Raw genomic sequence first — 24,366 nt, forward strand, 5'->3', positions numbered from 1 at the left:
ACCCAGAGCTTTCTAGGCAAGCACTCTACCAATGAACAATATCCCTAGCCAAAGTTCAAGTTTTTGAACACATTGCTCTTTCTCTCAACAGAACAGTATACTTTATGCATTTCTTCAATCTAGACTTAATTCCTCACTAAAATACAAGATGTATTTAACTGACTTAGTCTTGATATAGCTGTGCTTTGCTAAATTTTTTCTCAAAATAGGCATCTATGTGCATGTTTAATATTAAGGTGAATTTTATGGCTCAAGCTAAATTAGAGCTTATATTTAAACAGAGGCAAACTCAAGTGAGTCCAGTTTAACCCAAGTGATAGCAAAGAATCGGAATGTGTTGGAAAATCTTGAGCTACAGAAGCTGACTAAGCTGCTTTAACAGTGTAACACAGAAAACTGAAAATTCTCTGTGGCAATCAGCAATCCACATACTGTTCCAAACACTAAGAATTAAAGCTTTTAAGTTTGGGGATCTCAAATATGGAGGAGAGACTACTCAAGTATTCATGTCAACTGACTAAGCGGGTACTTTAAAAATGAAGCCCTAAATGCCATAACTCCCTGGTACGCTGAGGGGCGCTCAAACACAGGAGACTCTATCCAGCAGGCCTTTAGAAGAACCTGGAGGGAGGGTTGGAGACTTGGCTCAGTGGTTAAGAGAACTGGCCGCTGGCTGCTCTTCCAGAGGACAGGATTTAGGTTCCCAGCACCCACATGGCAGCTCACAACCATGTCGAACTCCAGTCCCAGGAGATCTGATACCCTCTTCTGGCCTCTGTGGACACTGTACACATATGGTGCATAGATGTACATGTAGGCATCACACCCTTGCATATTAAAAAAAAAAAAAATAAGGGCTTGGAGAGATGGCTCAGAGGTTAAGAGCACTGGCTGCTCTTCCAGAGGTCCTGAGTTCAATTCCCAACAACCATATCGTGGCTCACAGCTGTCCATAATGAAATCTGGTGACCTCTTCTGACTTGCAGGCAGAACACTGTATACATGATAAGTAAATCTTTTTAAAAGAATACAAATTAATGTTCAGATTCTGTGCCATTGAAGTGTTGCCTACTCTTTTTGTTTGTTTTTGAGAGAGGGTTTCTCTGTGTGGTCCTGGCTGCTCTGGAACTCACTGTGCAGACCAGCCTGACCTTGAGCTCCCAGAGATCCACCTGCCTCTGCCTCCTGAACCACCTAGTAGTTCTGCCTACTCTTAAAGGGAAAAAAGATAAAAAAAGATAGCACAATGGTCTTCCATCCATTGGAAATTTTTTCCCCCAATTCTCCAAAAGGGTAGATCAATCCTAAATATGACTTTAAGCAATTGAGTTAAACTTTTTTTCTCCATTTACTGACTTAAACATTTCCTAGGGTCACTTAGTTTTGTATAGAGCATTTACTACTAGCATTAATGAGAAAATAATATGAGTGCTTTCATCTGTAAGAAATTAGTTTAAAAAACATCAGTTGGGCAGTAGGGGTTCATACCTTTAATCCCAGTACTCAGAAGACAGAGGCAGGTAGATCTCTTTGAGTTCAAGGCCAACCTGGTCTACAGACTGAGTTCCAGGACAGGCTCCAAAGGCACAGGGAAACCCTGTCTTGAAAAACCAAAAAGGAAAAAGGAAAAAAAAAAAAAAGGGTGTGTGTGTGTGTGTGTGTGTGTGATACTCTCCATCATTTAGTATATACATCATTAAAATGACATTCCAAGATTTATATCCTGAGGGTGATGCTACATATCAGAAAAGTCTTTTCTTCCTTCTCCTCAGTTTTTTCGAGACAGGGTTTTTTCTTTGTGTAAATTTTTGGTGCCTGTCCTGGATCTCACTCTGTAGACCAGGCTGGCCTCGAACTCAGAGAGATCTACCTGGCTCTGCCTCCCGAGTGCTGGGATTAAAGGCATGCGCCACCACCACCTGGCTCATCAAAAAAGCCTTGACACTTGGGCTCTTTTTGAATACTTGAAAGAACACATGAAATTTGAATACCTCTAATTCATCTGTTCATCAGGAAACAAGAGTATTGGGATCCAACTGTAATTGACCAAGAGGCTTTAAAACTTTATGTGATGGGAACTTTGTTTAAAACTAGCTCCCTTACATCCCAAGATTAGAACACCAGGTAATGTAAATCAAAGATCTCAGAATATCAGTGGCTGGTTCAAGCACTTAGAGTTGGAAGGAGTGACCAAGAATTTCTGGGTCAAAGCTTAAGTTACAAGGGACAGGAGTAGATTTGAATCAGATGACTTCAACTTAAGAACTGCTGCCAGCACACTCCATCACAGATGAGAAAAAATTCCTCTCCACCTTCCCAGGACTGCAACAGTGACACTGAGGTGCTGTAGCATCTGAGTGCCCAATCACAGAAGATGAGCATAGTCGACCTATCCGTGTCTGCCTTCCCCAGTCTGAAGGATTAGCTGGATTCTAATCAATAAAACCATGCTAAACTAGGAATATACTAACATAAACCACTGCAGCAACTGTTGGTCCCTGAGGGAAAGGAGTATTCAAGGAACTAGTGGCTTTTCAGAGGAAATCAGTTACTCTTGGTCATGTAGACTAGTGCTTACCCACAATGAAGCATGGGCATGATTAGTCACTGCCAGGGCTGACTTGATGCTAAATAAACTTGAATGAGTTTAATTCCTCCGCCACTCTTGACATGTCAAAGCTAAACAGAGAACTTTGTATTGGCATACATTTGCTACTGCCCAGGATTCAGAAGACAGGCCTTGTGGTAGACCATAAAAATGTGAGATCTAATCAAGCATATTTCTGCCTATTAACGACTTGCTACACCTTGTAAGACTTTCATGACATTAAGCCTACAACCAATAAGTCTGTAATAAACAACTATGTTAACCATAAGTAATGACACAACCAGCCAAGTCCTTTGTTCTTTTTTATTTTTATAAGTGTTTTGCCTACATGTATTTATACGGACCTCATGCATGTCTGGTGCCCAAGGTCAGCCGTGTCAGATGCTCTGGAACTGGAGTTACAGATGGCTGTGAGCCATGTGAGTGCTGGGAACCAAATCCAAGTCCTGTGCAAAAGCAGCAAGTGCTCTGAACCAATAAGCCAACTCCCCAGCCCTTCAAACTTGGCTTTCTTTTTGAGGCAGGGTCTCACTATGTACCCACGGCTGGCCTGGAACTCAGAGGTCTGCATGCCTTTGCCTCTGGAGTGCTGAGATTAAAGGTGTATGGCCCACACCCAACCATCTTTATCCTAAAACTTTATTTCCTATTTCATCCTAATTGGGCAGTGTATTGGAAGTTTAAATTTGCTATTTTCTCTTAGGCTGACAAAACCTGACCTGACCTCTAGAATCTATTGATTCAAACTATTCCTCTGTATTGTGTTTTGAGGTAGGGACTTGCTAGGTACTCAGCTATCCTGGAATTGTTGATCCTCCAACATTAGGCTGCCATGTGTGTATACCACCATACCTATCCTATTTTAAAATGTTTTTGAAAAGCTTTACTGCTTGCTAAAAATAAAAATTTTTATCATTATGTATATAACACTTCAGATTCTCATAACTGTAACTGTCTGAGAGTTTAAAACCTGATGTTATTGTTGTCATGCTCAATAAGCAATTCACAGCAGTGCAAATAATCACTGTTCCATTATACAAAGCAAAATACTGCAATGATGAGTTCTAAATGGACCTTTTTATACCAATTCCAGTGGTTTTCAACTTACCTAATCTTAATGGTTTCCCAAATGTGTAATGCCTTTTGACTTGTGAAGTAAGGCCTAGACAGTTATATAAAATATACTCATCAGATAATAAAGTGGGGATTCTTTGTAACAGAACTCACTGGAGTTTAGTTTGGTACACACTGTGCGTTGGACTTAATCAGATAAATTTAGTTTCCCAGAGAAATGGAAAGCCCTCATTACAAACACCTGTAAGTCTCAGACTATATGCCTAATTTAGCAGTGTTGGAGTAAAAGGCCCATAAGTTCCACTCATCTAAACCACAATCATGTTTTAACATTCCCCGGTCTAAAGCATGAAAAAAAAGGATCCTCAACTATAAGACTTTTCAGAGTTAAATGAGAAACTTACAAATAATAATACAAATAGGAAGTTCACTTTCTTTAATGTTGTACAAAAAAAGTATGAATAGAACAAACAATTAATGAACACTGTCACATGTTTACACCACTACCTAGTTCATATTAATTTTACTCTTTGAACAGTAAGGAGGTGGCAATTTAGGGAACAAGAGAAAACAAAAATTCTCTACAATTCTTCTGTGTGTGTAAGCTGTGCTCACAGAGACGGCTTTACTTCTGTGTGCAGGAATTCAGTTGTAGATAAAATTGAACCTGAGTTAAAAAAAAAAAAAAAAGAAGTTTATTAAAAACACTACTAATTATACAATTTCCACCTTAAACAAGAAAGAAATTACCTGGCCGTTTCTCCCCTCCTTAAACATGTTTAGCATTTCTATACTAAGACAGCTTATTCTCATCAGTCATGCTTATATACTGCAGAAGTGCAGCTGAATACGTACCACGAGAAACATTAAGGATGTAAATTTGGTTAATTATGAACTACAAAATTTGCTTGAAGACATAAAAAGTTGTGACAAATCCTTTGCTCTGTGCAGATATATGCTCATGTGCACCTGATACAGCAAGAGGCCTATATAGCAGAGGAGCAAAAGCTGAAGGGTGGTTAGTGGCAAAGTAAAAAGGCCAATGACTAGGGTGCTGTTAAAACTACATGGATTAACCACTTCCAGGTACTATGTTCTAAGTACTTTATGTGTTATCTGACTTGGTTCCCATAGTCCTATGAAGAAACGACCATCCTCATTAGCATATGAAGCATATGGCACACAGTATAAGAGTTTGTCCACAGTTTTACTACCAGCAAGTATTGAGAAGGGCAGGAGAGAGGCTCAGCAGTTAAAGCACTGGCTGCTCTTCCAGAGGACCCAGGTTCAATTCCTAGTCCAGTCATGGCAGCTCACAGCTCTCTGTAACTCCAGCTGCAGGGGATTTGACACCCTTACACAGACATGCAGGCAAAACACCAATGCACACAAAACAGAAAATAAATCATAAAAAGGTGGGATTCAAATCAAACACTAACTGCACAATCCACAAGATTTAACTAAAAGCAAGTGCGAGAGTTTGAGAGTGCAAGTGTTTGTGTGCACACCTGTGAGCACAGGCGCCAGAGGCATCAGACAGTAATGAACTGCCCAGCATGGGTGTCGGGAGTTAAGCTCAGTGCAAAAGCAGTATACACTCTTAACTAAGCCATCTCTTCAGTATACAATCCATATTCTTTTCTTCCTTTTGTTGTTTGACATGGGTCTCACTACATAACCCTGGCTGGCCTAGAACTCATTATGTAGAGCAGGCTGGCTTTGAACTCATAGTATACTACCATACAAATCCATTTTGAAAATGCATACTCGAGTGGAGCATGGTGGCGCATGCCTTTGATCCCAGAACTCCAAGACAGAGGCAGGTAGATCTCTCTAAGTTCTCAGCCATCTTGGTCTACAGAGTGAGTTCCAGGACAGCCAGGGCTGTGTAGAGATACTGTAGAAAAACAAAACAATCCCTCTCCCCCCAACAAAAAATCCTATTTGCCTCAAAATTCAGACTCCATATAAAATTATAGGACTGTCTCCCATTTGCCAATTCAGGCCTAAGTACAGTAAGTTCCAAAAACAGAAAGAGAATAAACTATACTAAAAGATTTCATTATCTCTACTTTTATATAGACAACCATGTCATATTTTAAATATTGACTGTTTTACCATCTCTTTGAATAGACTGCAAACTTAACTGTGGAAGACAGCAGATCTGAGGAAGAACCACTGCATAAATATCAGAACATCATGCCATAATTTCAGTCTCAGGGTACTTTTAGTTGTATTTTATCTATCGATTTCATACAACTTAAGAATACATTGATTGACTGGGCAGTGGTGGCACACACCTTTACTCCCAGCACTCGGAGTAGGGGCAGGCAGATCTCTATGAATTCGAGGCCAGACTGGTCTAGTTCCAGAACTGCCAAAGCTACCCAGAGAAACCTTATACCAGAAAGGGGAAAAACAAAGCAAACAAAAACCTTCAAATGTCTTTATTTTCTGTAAGCCCTAAAATTTGTGAACTAACACTTCTCAAGTGATTCCAAATATTTTTAATTAGATATTTTACATAGTTCTATCAGAAATGTTCAACTTTTCATACCTGCTTAATAGCTGAGGAAGACTAGAAATGATGGGTCCATATCCTGGTGCATTGTCATACAATTCAAACAATGGTGCAGCTACCAGCTTGTAATTTTTCGGTACTGCAAATAAAGCTACAAAACAACAACAACAACAACAAAAAAACCAACAACATAGTATTCAGTTTCCTTAATGTTTACTCCCACTTCGTAACTAATCAATTTTACATGTGTGTCTCTTTGCTCATGCAAGCACATGTGAAGGCCAGAGACTGCCATCAGGGTGTCTTCTCAAGTACTTCCCACCTTATGTTTTGAGTTTCAGTGAACCTAGAGCTCACTGTTGGGGCTGGACTAGCTGACCAGAGAACCCCCAGGTTCTACCTGTCTCTGCCTAGCGGTCTAGGGTTACAGAGGTATACCGCCATGCTCATCTCTTTACATGGGTGCTGAAGAGCCAAACTCAGGTTCTGAATCTTGCACAGTGAACACTTTACCTGAACTATCTCCCCAGTCCTGAGAAAAACTTTTAAAGAAAAATCATTTTGGGTTATCTGTGTCTTCTAGAGATTATGGACATATATTCAAAACTCATCCTCTCGAGAGAAATGCCATAAACAACTTAAAAAGATGAGAATTGGCCAGGAATTGTAATTTCATTTTTAATTCTCATATAAAACCATGTTAAGAAATGGAGCCAGGTGTTGTGACAGTTCCAGCACTTCAGAGGCTAAGCAGGAAGATCAAGATTTGGAGGCTTGCCCTCCAAGTATGAGGAACAGAGTTCAACTCCCAAAACCCATAAGCTGTGTGTGTTTGTAATCCTGGTGCCAGGAAAGTGGAGACAGGTGGACAGCCAGTTTAGAGTAATTGGTGAGCTCAGGTCAATGACAGTATTCCTAAGGATACTCACAGTCAGAGAGGGAGCGAGGGAGAAGGAAGTGAGGGAAGGGGCAGGCTGTCAGGCAGGTTGACAATGACTCAGCAGCTAAGAGCAATGCTGTTCTTCCAGAGGACTGGAGTTTAGTTCCCACCCCAGCACTCATGAGTGCACAGACAGACAGACAGACAGACACACACACACATACACACACACACACACCCCTACATATAATTAAAACAAATCAAAGAGAAAGGTTGATTTGACTGATCTGGAGGCAAGAACCTGTCTCAATATAAAAGAACAAAAACCAAAAGCCAAGGGTGGCCGCGAAAGCCTGTCACCTCAGCACTCGAGAGGGAAGGTGTTAGGGTCAAGACTTCAAGGCCAGTCTAGGTGTGAGATCTCGGGTTGGTTTGTTTTGCTTTTTGGGGAGTGGGGTGGGGATAGGATGTTGGGGTGGAACAGTTACTTGTTAAAACCTAACAGGCCTGAAGACTTTTTTGCCTGAGTGTGATATGTTTTCAGTCCTACAGTGAACCTAAAGCTAGTCAAGGAAAACGGAGAAGACGAGGAGAGGAGAGCTTTGCAAGAGCTTTTAATGGCTGTCTTCCAGACAAATAAATGCCTTACCTTTCTCTTGAAGCTGAACCAGAAACAACTTCTTATGTTCCTTGGGCTTTGTAATATGTGCAGGAATATATGGATACTAAAACAGAAAATGAGAATAACTTGTAGGCTTCAAGCATCACTATTCTTTATACCTCATGTCTTAATTATCAAGCTCTCCACTATCCTCATATCCTAACTCAGTCTTACTGTAACACACATGCCATGGCTTCACTTGTTCTCTTGTGTACACTTTCCAGTACACTTACCGTGGCACTATTGTCTGGCTTCCCTTCCGCACTGAACACCTACATAACAGACACATCAAGTGCCTTCACCCATGAACTAACAAGCAATAAATCCATCAGTCATTCAAGTAAAACACTCAAAGAATGTATGACTGGAGAAATTTACAACAATCAAATTTTGGTTTTAACAAAAGTTGCTGCTGCCATTTTTAAGTGTCACTAAAATGCTCTAGAATCCTGATGTGGCCATGTTTACTCCATGAAAACCTGACAGTCTTTGAGATATTTGACAAGGTGCTCTTTGTCCCTTCCTCCTACTCCCCCACCATACACATGGCACATGCTTTAAGAACACAAGATGAGCTAAGTGGAGTTCTGCCGGCTGAGCGAGTCTTAACTGCTGGGTAAGATGCAAATGTTTAGAAAAACTCAAGGGATAGAAAGAACTGAGGAAACTACTGCCTGACAACAATTTGACATGGGGGGGGGTGTTAAGATAAGACTTTTTCCTTCCTTTACCATGTCTGTATTACACAAATCTCCCCCAAGTTCTCCAACAATATATTCAGAAATCTGTTTCCTTTTGGAGTTGTATTTGAGGGCAGAGGACTTACAAAGGGCTGAAAAGAGACATACAGGGAGAGTGGGCTAAAGGCCATGGCTGCCCAAGAACACCCAGTTGAGTGACGCCACACTGACACTGCATCTATTCAATCCTTAAGTCATTACAACAGTCTACTGCTTACGCCATATTCTCTATTCCTCACTGGCACCCAACCAGTACTGAAGTTAGGATAATTACACACCAGCACTACCCCTAAAGTACAAATGAAGCAACTATCCCAGGTTTTAGAGGTCTACATGAAAACCAGAATATTAACAGTGGAGGGATAAAGAGGTGAGAAGGAGTTCAATGAAACACCTCTGCTTCAATTCAACAAATCATGGCCAAACAAAGTAATTTCCTTCTATCTGCAGCTGCCCCTTTCTGAAAGACTGTTCTCCTCCAGTCCTGGTCCTAACACTAAGCCAGTGCAGTTTCCATGAAAAGACTGAAACAAGGACATGATACACCTTTCCACAATGACACCCAATGAAAGCAGGCAAGCTGGCTAAAACTAAATAAACACAGCACTTGACTTACATCCTTACTTCCAGGGCCAACCTTAGGCTTCAGTGAGCCATAGTGAGGAGATAAAGGAGGGTATTCAGAAACCAACCAGGAAGACTTCCAAGTTATCACTGAGCACTTTACTTCCAATTAGATCAAGGAATGTCCAAGAAACCAAAGCCCATTTAGAATAATTGTTGTTTATCTTTGAAATAGTAACTTCACCATCTGTGTATGAAACTTTGCTTCCTAAAGCTAGAACACAAATGTATTGTGACAATTCTCAGGAACACCAGCATCCACAGAGCCCTGTGTGCTCGTCCTTAGCTACATGAGGCAGTCAGGAGAGGACAGAACATCTTTTGCTGGCAATATTGTGTAACACTTGACCTGGAACACACTGTTATGAAAAGAAGCTCTCCAATAAAGGACTTTTGATCTGTCCAATGAATTAAGGTCCAACTTTAAGATGGCGCCTTACTAGCCAATGTATGAAAATCTGAGCATCAATAACATTATCAATCATTATAACAGAATTAATACAGCAAATGTACTTAAGTTCATGTGGTCATAGTGACAGAGTAATGAGGTGTTCATGTCCTCCCCCTCCGATCTTAGCCAGGCATATTTGGAAGTAACAGGAAATGTGCTCCTTGCTCTCATAGTTTCAACTCTGCTTTCCAAAAGCCTCCAAGCTTTTCTGGAGTCTGTAAAGTTTTTCAACTCATGAAACTGTAGGGAATCCATTCAAGCCCTACCCAAAGGGAGGAGTCCCTGAATTTCTATCTTTCTGATTGACAATTTGGAGATGTTCAACACTGGTTCCTTGACAGCCCTTAGCAGTATTAATCTAGCTGCTCATGGCTACAGTAAGATCAATACTATTATGTGGTGCTGTCTGGCTTTGCTCTGGTGTTTCTTGTTGTTGTTGGTTTTTGTTTTATTGAAACAGGGTCTCATGTTGCTGGAGATGGCCTTGGACTCAGTATGTAGCTAAGACTGGCCATGAGCTCCTTAGCCTTCTGCCTCTACTACCAGAATACTGACATTGTAGTTATGTACCACCATGCCCGGCTTTTTATTTATTTTTTAACATGGGCTGCTTCTGGTCCCCCTCTCTCTATACTTTGATACTTCCTGTCTCACCTCTCAAGCAATCTGTATCCACATCTGTCCTACTCACCCATAATATATCTTTGAAGGATGAATGCATTCTGAAAACTTAAGGAAGGAAAAGCAGCAGCTACTATTTCCTTTAGAACCATATACCCCAGAGTAACCAAATAACTGTGAGGTTGTTTCTCTGTGTACAAGAAACGCATCTCCAGTGATTTCATGACTATAGGAAACCATCATCAACGAGCTGTTATCATTACAAAAAACAACCAAATAGTATAAAAAAATTTTATATCTCCTTTGAGACAAAGTCTCACTACTGTGAGCACTAGCTGACCTGGCACTCCTGTGCATACCTGGCTGGCCTTGAACTCACAGATATCCACCTGCCTCTGCCACGCAAGTAGCAGGATTTAAACAAGCATGGGCCACCACACCCATCCAGACAGTATGAGACCTGAACAGGACAAACCACATCTTATGGAGGCCAGCATTCAAGATGTTCCAAACATACAGGTCTTCCAAATTCACAACTTGATGGACTCTCTCCCACTATTGACCAGAGTGTGACAGATAGAATACAGAAGTGATCATTTACCACTGCCAAGACCAGGAAGCTAACTGACCACAGCTTCCCTCTAGGGCACTCCCTGACATCATTTCTTACATTCTTTTCAATTACATGCTCTAGGGAAGGTAGCTGTCTTCAAGGGAGTTCTCCTTTGAAGATGACAAAAAAAACTCTGGGAAGCTAGCTCTATCAACAACTGGCAAAACCTGAAGACTCTAGTCTACTAGCTAAGAAAGTCTGAATACATGTGAATTAGGGATTAGATCCTTGTCCCGATCTGCTTCATGATGTAGTCCCAGCTAAGAGTCTGTGACTTCATGAGGTTCTGAAAACTCCAAGTTAATAAGTATCTATTGTCGTAGGCTACTAAATTTGGAGATAGAGTATCCCTTATTAGAAAGACAGAAGATCAAAGTGCTTCCAATTCTGGAGTTTTGTAAACTCTGGAATATTTACACTCATGAGTATTCACAACTTAAAAGTCCAAAATTATAAGATCCAAAACCTTTTCATGTCAACCAAAGCCTCTGGATCTCAGATGTTTGCGTTAGAAATGTTCAGCCTGTAGTCTGTTACATAGCAGCAACGCACTAGCTTACCTTGTTTGCTCCCTTTGCCCCATTAACGGAGGCCAGATCCAATCAACAGATTTATCAATATATGGAACATTTAAAAGGAACATGTGTTCCAATAATACATGGATCCTATTGGCAATGCAAACACAAGACCACCTATTTTCATTCAAAATGATTTATAGGGTAGGAAAAAAGGGCTAACAACCCTGTAAATGTAAGAAACATGACACTATCCTAATTTAAGCAAATACAAAAACATACAGAAATAATTAGGACAGACAAGCATGGTGGCTATATTGGGTGGTTTTGTGTGTCAACTTGACACAAGCTAGTTATCAGAGGAAGGAGCCTCAGTTGAGGAAATGCCTCCTTCAGATCCAGCTGTAAGGCATTTTCTCAGTTATCAATGAGAGAGGACCCAGCCCATGGTGGGTGGTGTCAACCCTGGGCTGTTGGTCCTGGGTTCTATAAGGTGGACTGAGCAAGCCATGTGAAGCAAGCCAGTAAGCAGCATTCCTGTGGCCTCTGTATCAGTTCCTGCCTTTGGGATCCTGCCCTGTTTGAGTTCCTGTCCTAACTTCCTTCAATGATGAACAGCAATGCTAAAGTGTAAGCCAAATAAACTTTCCTCCCCTAACTTGCTCTTTGGTCATGGTGTTTCATCGAAGCAATAGAAACCCTAAGACATAGGCACATGCTTTAAATCACAGCATTTGGAAGGCAGAGGCAGGAAGACTTCTGTAAGCTCAAGGCCAGTCCAATCGACATAGCAAGTTCCAGGACTACATAAAGAGACCCAGCCTTAAAAAAAAAAAAAAAAAGGCAAAAAAATCAGGATATATGAAAATAGTGATTATATATTTGATGAGATTGCTTTAGTATGATAATGACTGTATTTTCTTATGTTGGGAATGCAGCTTAGTGGTAGAATACTTATATAGCATGCACAAGGCCCTAGGTCCCATTCCCAGCTTTTTATTTATTTATTTATTTATTTATTTATTTATTTATTTATTTATTTATTATTTAATTCATTCATTCATTCATTCATTCATTCATTCATTCATTCATACATTTATGAAGAAACTTTTCCACACAGCCGTTTTTCAAAAGCAGGACTTGTAAAAGCTATGTATCACTTCATCTACTTGAATGTCCTCCAGAGGACCCAGGACTTAGAACTGTCCTTAAGTACAAGGAAGCTCTGCTTCAGTTTTAAGATAAAACAAGCTATTTACTTAACTAAGACAGCCAGACTCTCCTCCAATGTACATGCTGGCCGTGTGGCTTTATGTCCACCACCAGTCTCTCGCTGTGGGTGATCCCCTGGGAGTCCAGACACTAGGCACCTGCTCTATGGGGAAACACACATTCTCTCTCTCACACACACACCAAGGTCTTTGGGAATGAGCACTGGGAAAGTCAATGTATTCACACTGTCCCAAACACAGACCACTTTACTAAAGACTCCCTTAAAGAAATTAACTGTGTGCCTGATATCTTCAGAAGCCAGAAGGGGTATGATCCACTGGAAGTGGAGTTATAGACAGTTGTGAACTACCTTGTGGGTGCTGGGAACTAATTCTGGTCTTCTGCAAGAGCAGCAAGTGCTTCTAACTGCTGAGCCATCTCTCCATCCTTTTACTTTCATTATTTTTAATTATGTGTATGCATGTGTCTGTACACATGGGCACAGGAGCCCACAGAGGTGAGAGGTGTCAGATCCCCTGAGGTTGGAGTTACAGGTAGTTGTGAACCACCTAAGATATATTCTGGGGATGGAACTCTGGTCCTCCACCAGAACAGTGTGTGTGTTCACAACCCCTGAACCACCTCTCTAGTCTCCACTGTCATCTGTTTGTTTGTTTGTTGTTTTCCAAACAGGGTTCCTCTGTGTATCTTTGGAGCCTGTCCTGGAACTCGCTTTGTAGACCAGGCTGGCCTCGAACTCACAGAGATCCACTTCACGAGTGCTTCTACTTCACGAGTGCTGGGATTAAAGGCGTTTGCCACCACTGCCTGGCTGCCATCTTTTTATAAAATAAAATCCTTACCTTTTACAATTCACACTAAAATATTCACAATTGAAATGATACCTAGTATTTATTTCAAAATAGTCCATGGTGGTGCACACCTTTAATCCCAGCACTAGGAAGGCAGCAGGAAGATCTCTTGAGTTTGAGGCCAGCCTGGTCGCAAAGCGAGTTCCAGGACGTCCAGGACTGTTACAGAGAAACCCTGTCTGGGGGGATGGGGCGGGGGAGTCCATGGTGAGGACAGGAAGATGCAGCAGCAGCAGCAGCAGGAGGAAGAGGGAGGTAATGAAAAATGTTTCACCATGAATTGCTGTTTAAGGTGAATTTTATTTACTGCTGCAATTCCACTTTTGCATGTTAAAATTTCTTTCAAAAGGAAAGCGGTGGGCCAAGCATTCATAAGGCCTAGTTCAATTCCCCACACCCCCAAAAAAGAAGAAAACAACCAACAGTACCACCCTGAAACTGTGGTTTACTATCTGTGCACTTCTGTAGTCCCAACACTTTGGAGCTAGACGTAGGAGAGCAGTGCCAGGCCAGACTTCGTTATACAGCGCATTCAATATAAATACATACACAAAAATAGGAGGAGGAGATGCTGCTTGGTTTGTTAATGTCTCCTACATCTAAATTAAGGAGTTAAAAAAGAGAAATTGAAAGTCAAGGTCTACTTTGATCTTTTTTAATTTTAGAAATTTTCCATTTGTTTTGTGGGTGGGGGTTAGTTTCCAGCACCTATGTGGTACCTAAGGACCATCCTCACTCCAGTTCCAGGGGATCCAATCCTCTCTCTTATCTCCTTGGGCATCAAGCACATATACACACACACAGGCAAACACTCATACACATGAAAGGGAAAAGCTGTTTGGTGTTGGTTTTGGTTTTGTTTGTTTTTTGAGACAAGGTTTCTCAGTGTAACAGCCCTGGCTGTCCTGGAACTCTGTGTGTACACTAGTCTGGCTTTGAACTCACAGAAATCTGCCTGCTTCTGTCACCAAGTGCTGGGACTAAAGGTGTGCATCACCACTGTCCAGCAAGCTGTTTGGTTTTGAAAATGCTTTTTAAATCAAAATTAAGGAAATGAGAAATGGGAAGCCATGGTCTACTTTGATTATTTTTCATTTCTAAAAATTACTTATTTTGTGTGTGTGTGTGTGTGTGTGTGTGTGTGTGTGTATATGTATACATGCCACAGCATGCATGTAGAAGTCAGAAAACAATTTAAGAGAATTGATCCTCTGCTTCCATCATGTGAGTTACAAGGTTCCAACTCAAGTTCCTAAGGCTTGGCATCAAGTACCTTTACCTGCTGAGCCATCTTGCTGGCCCTGATCTTTTTAAAGTCTGGAATTAAGTGAGCTTTCTGCTTAACCAAATGCCTGGTTCACACAACTGAACACTGACCTGAGGAGGTTCAAAATTCGGTCTCCACCAGTTACCAATGCAGTCATCAATGACCCAGTCCTGCAGGACGCCATCTTGACGACCCAGTATCTGTGGAAAGTACAATACAGTGAGTAAACTAAATACACACACGTAACAATACCTTTCTGTGGTAGAGACTATTTTTAGTCCAGTGATACTCCTAACAGAGACATCAGTCAGCTAGTGTCTTCCTGATAGATCTCTTCTCTGCAATGTATTACCCATTTCAATCTGTCAAGATAGACAAGATTAGTTCAAAATCTAGTATCAACCTACTTTAATCCTACATTCAGGAGACAGAGGCAGGAGGATCTCTGTGAGTTCAATCTACAAAGCAAGCTCTGGGCTAGCAGGGCTACATGGTGAGACCCTGTCTCAAAAAATCTGTCCTGCCGGGCGGTGGTGGCGCACACCTTTAATCCCAGCACTCGGGAGGCAGAGCCAGGCAGATCTCTGTGAGTTCGAGGCCAGCCTGGGCTACCAAGTGAGTTCCAGGAAAGGCGCAAAGCTACACAGAGAAACCCTGTTTTGAAAAATCCAAAAAAAAAAAAAAAAAAAAAAAAAAAAAAATCAACAATTCAACTGGACCTGCCTGGACTGAGTCTACCAGGTTGATCGCAGTCCTCGGGGGAGGATTTGCCCTGGAGGAGGTGGGAATGGGGGGTAGGCTGGGGGTAAGGGGAGGGTGTGGGAGTGGGGAGAATAGGGGAACCCGTGGCTGATATGTAGAACTGAATGGTATTGTAAAATAAAATTAAAAAAAAAAAAAAAATCTGTCCTTTGCTTTGGCTATGCATGGAAAAATCAAAGATGACCAGTTAACATCAGAAAAATAGCACACAACAGATTTTTTAGAATCAACTATCATTTCTACAAATAATCTACCTAAAGTTACAAGAATGTATATATTCCAGTCTCACAAAATCCCATTACTAATCTTTGTAATATAACATGAACTCATTTTGATCAAGTTAGATTCAGGCTGGAGATGGCTCAGTGATTAAGAGCACTGACTGCTCTTTCAGAAGACCTGGATTTGGTTCCCAGCACCCACATGGTGACTCACAACAATCTGTAATTCCAATTCTTGGAATCTATCTCCATCTTTCCGACCTCTGAGGGCACCAGGCACACATGTGGTGTACATACACACATAAATGCAAACAATCATACCATAATGTAAGTAAACTTAAAAGTTATGTTCTACCCATTTCACTGGTCAAAAATGGCTCTACGGAAGTTCAGAGTGAGTAAGCAATCAACTGTCCTGTTTCACTTACTCCTAACTGGCTACAACACAGCTCCTAGTTGTTTTCCCAATATTTGCCTCTACGTTTAAAAGTATTCTTTTTATTTTTCAATTGTTTTAGAATAGTTTTACATATTAAGAAACCTTTCAAAGATGAGCCAGGAACTCCCCATAATGCCTACACCTTTCCTCTACTGTTACCATCTAATATCAGTATAGCATATCTGTTAAACTAATGAATCAATACTATACCGAAGAAACCCATACAGTTTTCAGTCTCTAATTCTGTATCCAATGTCCCATTTCAGGCCCAGGATCCCATCTAAGATACAATACATGTGGTCATCACTTTCCCTGAACTGCTCTAGACAGTATAGTTCTGTAGCTTGAGGAATACTGCTCAGGATTTTGTATAGTATTTCTCAGTGAGACTGAAGTTACAGATTCTGGCAAGGAAGACGAAAGGGAAAAGGCCATTCTTATAGCAAATCAAATCACATCAAAGGCTCCTGCTATCAGTATGACTCCCCATTAATGTGAATCATGATTACTTGGCTGAGGGGATGTTTACCAGATTCACCTCCCTCAACTGTAGATTAGAATTTAGGTATTAAAACCATAGTGTTCATTCATGTTTTTCCCCATCACCCTCCCATTATCAGTATCTGATTAAATAAGTATTCAGTATTTAAATTAATGACTACCTTCACAATAGAACAACTAGTAAACTATAATTAAATTGGACAACTATCCTCTAGAGTTACTGCTGCATTTCATCTGCTATCAACAGATTTGTTCCCACACTATCTGAGAGCTTGGATGTCTTTTCAATTCAAACAGCAATCATTATCTAGCTTCACTTTTCTGTATCACACTGCTCTTCTCTGTACATAGCCCAGCTCACAGCTAGGACACGAGGGTTTTCTTTGGCCTTTCTCCTTCAGGGCTAGACCTTAATGTTCTGATTATTGTATCATCTCTCCTACTTTATTCCTTCATCTTGGAAGCAAACTTTCTCTATTGTTTCCTGAGAAAGAGTATAAGAGATAATACAGTTTTGAAATTTCTGCAAATGTTAAGATAATTATTTCTCCCACTGTATTTTATAGTTATATTAGAGAGTTCTGGTGTGCAAATTGTATCCTTTCAGAATTATGAAGGCATGCTTCAGATTTTTGAGTTTCCTGTATTACTTCTGGGAGATCCAAGGCATTGACTTTCTTTTTTAGTTTTATTATTGCACAATGTGTGCATGGCAAGTGTGTAGTGCACATGTGGAGATCAGAGGACAACTTTGGGGAGTCAATTCTCTTCTTCCTCTTGAGACAGAACCCTGGTTGCCAGGCTTGTGGCAAGCACCTTTACTCACTGAGCCACCCTGCCAGCCTTGCTAAAGTCTTTCAAATGGCCCCTTGTTTCATAGAGACAGCATCTCCTCTATTACTCAAGAAAATCCTAATTTTTGTGACTCTTTGAGCTATCCTGGAACTCACTGTGTAGACCAGGCAGACCTTGAACTCCACAGAGATCCACTTGCCTCTGCCTCCCGAGTGCTGGGATTAAAGGTGTGCGCCACCACCGCCCGGCGTAGGCCTTATTTTCTTAAAAAGCTTTCTTCACAGGCCAGCGATGCTTGCATGATTATCTGCTCACAAGTAAGGGCAACACAGTGAAATAATGGGCATTGCTAGGGTGCAGGAGTTTTGTAACCGCTATGCTCCTTCCTTAGAAGACTCCAAATAACATCACCTACTTTTTCTTGGACTAGCCACTGTCTTCAGAGCAGAAATGTGCAGCCTTCTGCACAGAGTAACATTCTCTGTTTTATTGTTGTGCTCCACTCTGCACAGATGCTCTCAACCCCCTTCACAGCTGGATTCAAAGACTGTTCATTGTTTAGGATGAAAGCTTTCATATATTCTCCCCATCTCCTAAACTTTTACAGGTAAGTGTTGGCTTATCCAATTCTTACAGCCTCAGTCACCAGTCAGTTGCTGCTTAACTGGACCGAATGGAAAAAACAACGTAGATAGATAAATAGAACTTTTATAGATTCAAGCAAGCCAGCTCATGGATGGACTCACAGACCCTGGAACCTAGCACCTGCAATTCCTCAGCCTTCCTGCTGTTCTTCAGTGCGGCATTCTGGGCTGCCCTCCTGCTGAGCCAGTCTCTGCCAACTGTCACGGTGAGCTCAAATACCTTCTAGCTCTTTCCAACTTACTGTTACTATTTTATTTACAATTTTGCTAATGTCTCATTTTGTCTTCCTTAAATACCCCTGAATCTATAGCTTTTAAAAGTTACCTTTCTCTTGACTTGTTGGTAGAGTTTTTAGGAGAACCAGAGGAAAAGTGAGTAGGTTTCCTCTGGTTTTTGTGAAAACTCTACCAAAAGGCAATTTACCATTATTGTTTCAGCATTTTTTTTTTGAGCCAAGGACCGATCCCAGGGCCTTAGCAAGCACTCTACCCCTGAGCTAAATCCCCAACCCCAATATTTTGTTTTATTTTATTTTATTTAGCAACACGGTCTCATTTTGTGGCCCAGCTGGCACAGATCTCACTGTGTAGCCTAAGTGGTCTCGAACTCAAGGTACTTCTGCCTCGGCTTCCCAAGCACTAAAATTAGATACACTTATTTTGCAGAAAATAAATATACTAATAAATAAATTATATTAATACAGGTTTAAGTTATATTTACTAACTACTAACTATTCAAATTAAACTTATTTTCATAAGACATATGAAAACTCAATTATAAAGTCGGTGGCATTCAGATGGAAATAAAATCATTGAAGTAGTTAAACAGGAAAATACCTCTGTCATTAAGCGTTTTAGTCCTTCAACTTCATCTTCTCCTGGGTTAAGTTCACCACCAGGTCTGTAAAAAGGTTAAGAATTTCAGCTTTCAATTTAATACAATTTGGGGATAATAGCAAGAACACAATGATCATTGTTTCCATCAAGTAACTCAGTAAGACCTATTTCAGTACCATTCGAGAGGCAATCAAACAAGGACCAAAGGCAGGGGATGTGCTGTAAAAAGTTCACATAATGTTAAGTACCAGACCATCGTATACAATCCTAGTTTTAAACAGAAAAACCAATATATATAAAAAATAAACACAGTCACTGGCCAGCAATCCACCACAGCCTCCTCACAGGAAAGTTATAATTAATGGACTCTAGCAAATGCCCAGAGAACAGACTACGTTCTTTAGGTCTGTGGAATGGTGCATTTTTCAAAAATATTAATTTAGTTTTGAGGCCTTTCTTTTTGGCACAATCTTATCAGTGGACAAGTAAATATTTAAAGAGTTATGGGCTCAAGTGATTAAACTGCATGAAAACAACCACATTAAGTAATGTTACCATCTGGTCTAGAAACTGAGCTGGGACTGATCTAGTTCAAGGACATCAACAATATATAAAAACATGCAGATTTCTACTTTGGAAAGGAAACAAGCACTACACTGTTAACCATGACTGTTATCTTTCAAGACTCTTTCACAGTATTTGTTTAAATAAATAAGGGCTAAAATTGTGTTTCAAGCTGCATTTTATTACAAGTTGTCATGCTGTTAATTTCTAACACTACTTACAATTTGAAGAAAGTTGTTCCCAACTGTAGCAATAACACATGGGGTAGCCGGTGCTCGTGTACAATCAGAACCCCTTCTACAGTCCTTCTCATCCCAATTTTATCAAATTCCTCCCGCATGCGCTGAAATCTGGCCGCAACAGAGCTGTCCTTCTCGTAGAGGGGTTCTTTTGTACCAAAGGTATAATTGGTAAGCGGGTACCTGTGAACCAAAGACAAGCATTTAGCATGAGAACAGATGGTCTTATTTACCAGGACAGTTCAAAATAACATACAAAAAAAAAAAAAAAAAAAAAAACAGTGGTCAAAGCTACATTGTGCTCAATGGCGATCGGCCCAAAGCTTCCTAACCAGCTCGGAGACAGCAAAGATCACAATACTACGGCTGTCTGGACTCTTGAAGCCAGAACTTCCATATGTCAAACACAGACAACACTGTCCTAAGGTTCCATACTGGTTTTCAATCATTTCATGACACCAAATGACCAACCTGGTTCTTCAAATTAACCTAGTTATAATTTCTATTAACTAACTGGCACTGACAGCTAATTTCTTTTCTCATATATGCTGAGCTACCACTGTCTATCAGTATCTCTCTTGCTTTCTTAATTAAAAAATGTGGTTTTGTACACGTGTACACATGGTGTTCTACGACACATGTACAGAGTCAGAGGATAACTTGTGGGTTCGGGGGATTCAACTCACATCACCAGTCTTGGTAGTAAGCACCTCACCTGAAGAGTCACCTCACTGGTCCCTCTCCAATTATTTTCTGTTTCTCCCAGGAAGCAATACTCAGATTTTTTCTAGTTCCTTTACAGATCAACTTTTCTTCTTCTGGCTTGCTTGTTTTTTGAAACAGAGTTGGCCTGGAACTCACTTGGAAGACCAGGCCAGGTTTGACCACAGAGACCAGCCTGCCCTTCCCTCCCAAGTGCTGGGATACACCACCATAGTGGCTTAGACCTGTTCTTTCTCCCACTGAGCCTACTTAAGACTTCTGCATTTACCCTACCAGTATGCTTACTCTTCCCACCCACAGCTAAGTTGAATAGCCTCTTTTCCCTATTTCAAAAGATGATCTAAAGTGTTAAAAACTTCATCTTGCTTAGTAAAGAGCAAATTTTCCTTAAACTTTAAAATCCACATTTATTTTATCACACATTCTACCTTGTAGACCCTTGATTATAGGTTGTTTTTTTTTTTTCCCAGAAAGAATGTTTTGATTGAACATGGCTAATCCCAAAGTATCTCATCAAAAAAAAAAAAAAAAAAAAAAAAATGCTTATCAAGCATTGAGGACCTAAAGTCAATCCCCAGAACCCGCCCCCCAAAACAGACAAAACCCAACCAGCACCAAACAAACCAAATCTGAGCATGGTAGCCCCACAAGATCCCATGGTAGATCCCATGAGAGAGATCCTATTCTCAAACAAGGTGGAAAGTAAGAAATGAAACCCAAGACTGTCCTGACTTCCACACGTGTGCTGGGGCACAGGCACACCCATACAGTCACAAATGCTGCAAACACACACACACACACACACACACACACACACCCCACACACAGGTGCACACATCTGCATGAATGCATATAGCATACATATGCAACACACACAAAACTCTTGATATTAATAGACAACTACATACTTTCCTCAGTTGTTCTTGAGAAGGGAAATCAAGGTAACCAAAAGAAAAACATTAATTCCAAAAGTCAAATTCTAAGCATAAACAAAGTAACTCTAAAATACTGAGAATATACCATTTTCAGGGGTCTTTAAAGATTACAAATAGTCTAATAACCATCATTATTAGGAAAAAGTTACTACACATAGCTTTATGTACTGCACAATGCTTTAAATGTGTTAACATTTGGTTTTCTGCCGGCATTAGAAAGAATTAAGCCGGCGGTGGTGCAAGCCTTTAATCCCAGCACTCAGGAAGCAGAGGCAGGTAGATCTCTGTGAGTTCGAGGCCAGCCTGGGCTACCAAGTGAGTTCTAGGAAAGGCGCAAAGCTACACAGAGAAACCCTGTCTCGAAAAACCAAAAAAAAGAAAGAAAAATGAAAGAATTAAGACCAACTACAATACATTTCTGTTGCAAGGGCTATCTCCTACATCACAAGATATCAGTGGAAGGAAACATTAGCATTTCCGAAGGCTGTGAAATCTGAGCCGGACACAGAACATATTCTCCACATCATACTGTGGGCATCTCAAAGTACAGTGTACATTGTGTATGCACACTGTGTTACAAAAGCACCCAACCAGGTTTCCCTAAATGGAAATACACTGCAGAAACAAAGATTTACCATTTAATAGATAGTTCACCCCCGAGAACTCAAGTTCACAGCAATCTATTTCTCAACACTGCATTTACACGGGAAGTGAAAAGTAACATGATCACCTGTAAAACATCTCTGAAAGCACATCCATTTCAACAATTCTACACAGTCGCCTGATCCAGGAATCAAGGAAAGTATATATAAAACCCGTGGTCCTGGCTTATCACTGAAGTAATACGGAACTTGTGCTTTCAGTTTTTACTTTTTGAGGTGCTTGGAGATGAATCCGGGGTCTGTGCACACTAAGCAAACTGTCTACCAGTTAGCAAAACCCTCCCATGCTCGTTCATTTTTTTTAAAGAGCACTTGCCTTCTTGCCTTCTCCATTTCGTAGGAATTGTTTGTTTGTTTGTTTGTTTTTCAAGACAGGGTTTCTCTGTAGCTTTGGAGCCTGTCCTGGAACTCACTCTGTAGACCAGGCTGGCCTCGAACTCACAGAGATCCGCCTGCCTCTGCCTCCCAAGTGCTGGGATTAAAGGTGTGCACCACCACCGCTGCCCAGCTCACAGGATCTCTCTTTTTTTTTTTTTTTTTTTTTTGGTTTTTTGAGACAGGGTTTCTCTGTGTAGTTTTGGTGCCTTTCCTGGATCTCGATCTGTATGTAGACCAGACTGACCTTGAACTCACAGAGATCCACCTGCCTCTGCCTCCGGAGTGCTGGGATTAAAGGTGTGCACCACCACTGCCGGCTGGCTCATAGAAATCCTGTAAGTATTTATGTGACAGGAAACTGAAGTGCTACTATGTATTTTGGTACAAAAGTTAATTTGCATAGACACAACTATCAGCTATATGCAGATTTTATAAACCTCCTATTTTGTTACCAAGACGGTACTTGTTTTGCCAAAACTAATAATAGTAATCTTTCTTTTTTTCTCTTTACTTTTTTTTTTTTGTTTTGTTTTTTGTTTTTTGTTTTTTGTTTTTCAAGATAGGGTTTCTCTGTAAAACAGTCCTGGCTGTCCTCCAACTCACTCTGCAGACCAGGCTGGCCTCAAACTCACTGAGATCCAGCATGCGCCACTACCACGAAGGAAAAGTTCATTTATTTGAATATGAAAGTGAGAAACACCAAAACACCACTACCAGCAAAGTCTTGCACTTTTTCAACAAACAACCAGCCTAAACTGGTCACTTTCTTCCATTAGAATCAGCTCCACACTGGGCAGTGGGATGCCAAATACTGAGTAAGCTATATCCCAAACTCAATTTCTTGCTACAGCAAAACTTGGTTTGAGAGAGAACTCGAAAAGCAATGATTTGCTTAAGAGAAAGGCGTGTTAAAAACCAAACCAGCCCACAAATAGGCTCCCTGGGCAACATGTAGGTACCTCTAACAGTCCCAAAGAACACCAGACAGAGTGTGTACTCTCAGTCTAGGTCCACTGGGTGCCTGCGATGATAATGTCACTTCGGTAGACAAGACATGGACCGGACAGCACGAAAATGAATAAAATGTGGTCACTTGATGGAATACTACACAACATTTAAAGAAAAAAACCTCTAGGCCGTTAGAGGTAAATCTGGAAAACTTACTGTAAAAGAAATGTACACTCTACAAAAATTATAGTTATTCATTCAAATAAAAACAAGTACATGTGTTGCCGGGCGGTGGTGGCGCACGCCTTTAATCCCAGCACTCGGGAGGCAGAGCCAGGCGGATCTCTGTGAGTTCGAGGCCAGTCTGGGCTACCAAGTGAGCTCCAGGAAAGGCGCAAAGCTACACAGAGAAACCCTGTCTCGAAAAACCAAAAAAAAAAAAAAAAAAAAAAAAACAAGTACATGTGCAAAGAAAACACCAACAATGGACTGAAAGAACATACACATTATGATTAATTCAAAGCAAACGTGGGTTTTAACCATGACTGAATAAAGGGAAAGGGGAAAAAGTCTCTCCTTAAAAACAGGAAAACTGCCACATCGGGGGCCAGAAAGAGGCCTGGGAGAGAAGAAAGCGCGCACGCCGAAAGGGCCACCCCGCATCCGGGGTGAGGGAGGCCGCTCGGGAGGGGTTTGCCCGCCGGGGCCTCGCCGAACTTACAGGTTGATGGTGCGCTCCAGGGTGAGGGGCTTGGTCTGCTGGATGTACTTGTTGCCGAACTGGTTGACCCCCCGGGGCCAGCCCGTCTGCGAGCGATTCGGCGGCACCACAGACATGCTGAACAGCTCCGACACTGGCGACGTGCAGGAAGCGGGGGCCAGGGGAGACGTCCGCCGGGCGGACAGCGGTTATCTGCGTCCCGCTCAGCACCCGCCGCCCGCCATTAACAGTCGACAGCAAGAGGAGGCGAACGCACACCGGAAGTGAATGGCTCTGGCGGCAGGAAGTAGGGAGGCATTCCTCCACGACTATTCGGCCAATTGCTAGCAAGATGGCGC

At 41.2% G+C, this 24,366-nt stretch overlaps 2 protein-coding genes across 3 annotated transcripts in view; one reads left to right on the plus strand and one right to left on the minus strand.

Annotated features, from left to right (window-relative positions):
- The window catches only part of Ogfod1 (2-oxoglutarate and iron dependent oxygenase domain containing 1), a 71,749-nt gene that overhangs the window by 5,683 nt on the left and 41,700 nt on the right, over nt 1-24,366 (plus strand). The gene's annotated exons all lie outside the window — the stretch shown is intronic.
- Nudt21 (nudix hydrolase 21) lies at nt 4,102-24,295 on the minus strand. 2 transcript variants are annotated; one of them, XM_028871485.2, is made up of 7 exons: nt 24,029-24,295; nt 19,644-19,844; nt 18,859-18,922; nt 14,770-14,859; nt 7,733-7,808; nt 6,240-6,354; nt 4,102-4,349 (listed from the first exon to the last, which is right to left on the minus strand). In XM_028871485.2, exons 1-7 carry the CDS (start codon nt 24,142-24,144, stop codon nt 4,328-4,330), a joined length of 684 nt encoding a protein of 227 aa, XP_028727318.1. In that variant the 5' UTR covers nt 24,145-24,295; the 3' UTR covers nt 4,102-4,327. The 2 variants fall into 2 exon arrangements, with proteins under 2 accessions (XP_028727318.1, XP_037061986.1); XM_037206091.1 differs by lacking the exon at nt 6,240-6,354.

The sequence above is a fragment of the Peromyscus leucopus genome, chromosome 5, assembly GCF_004664715.2.
Source record: "Peromyscus leucopus breed LL Stock chromosome 5, UCI_PerLeu_2.1, whole genome shotgun sequence".
Classification (NCBI taxonomy): Eukaryota; Metazoa; Chordata; class Mammalia; order Rodentia; family Cricetidae; genus Peromyscus; species Peromyscus leucopus.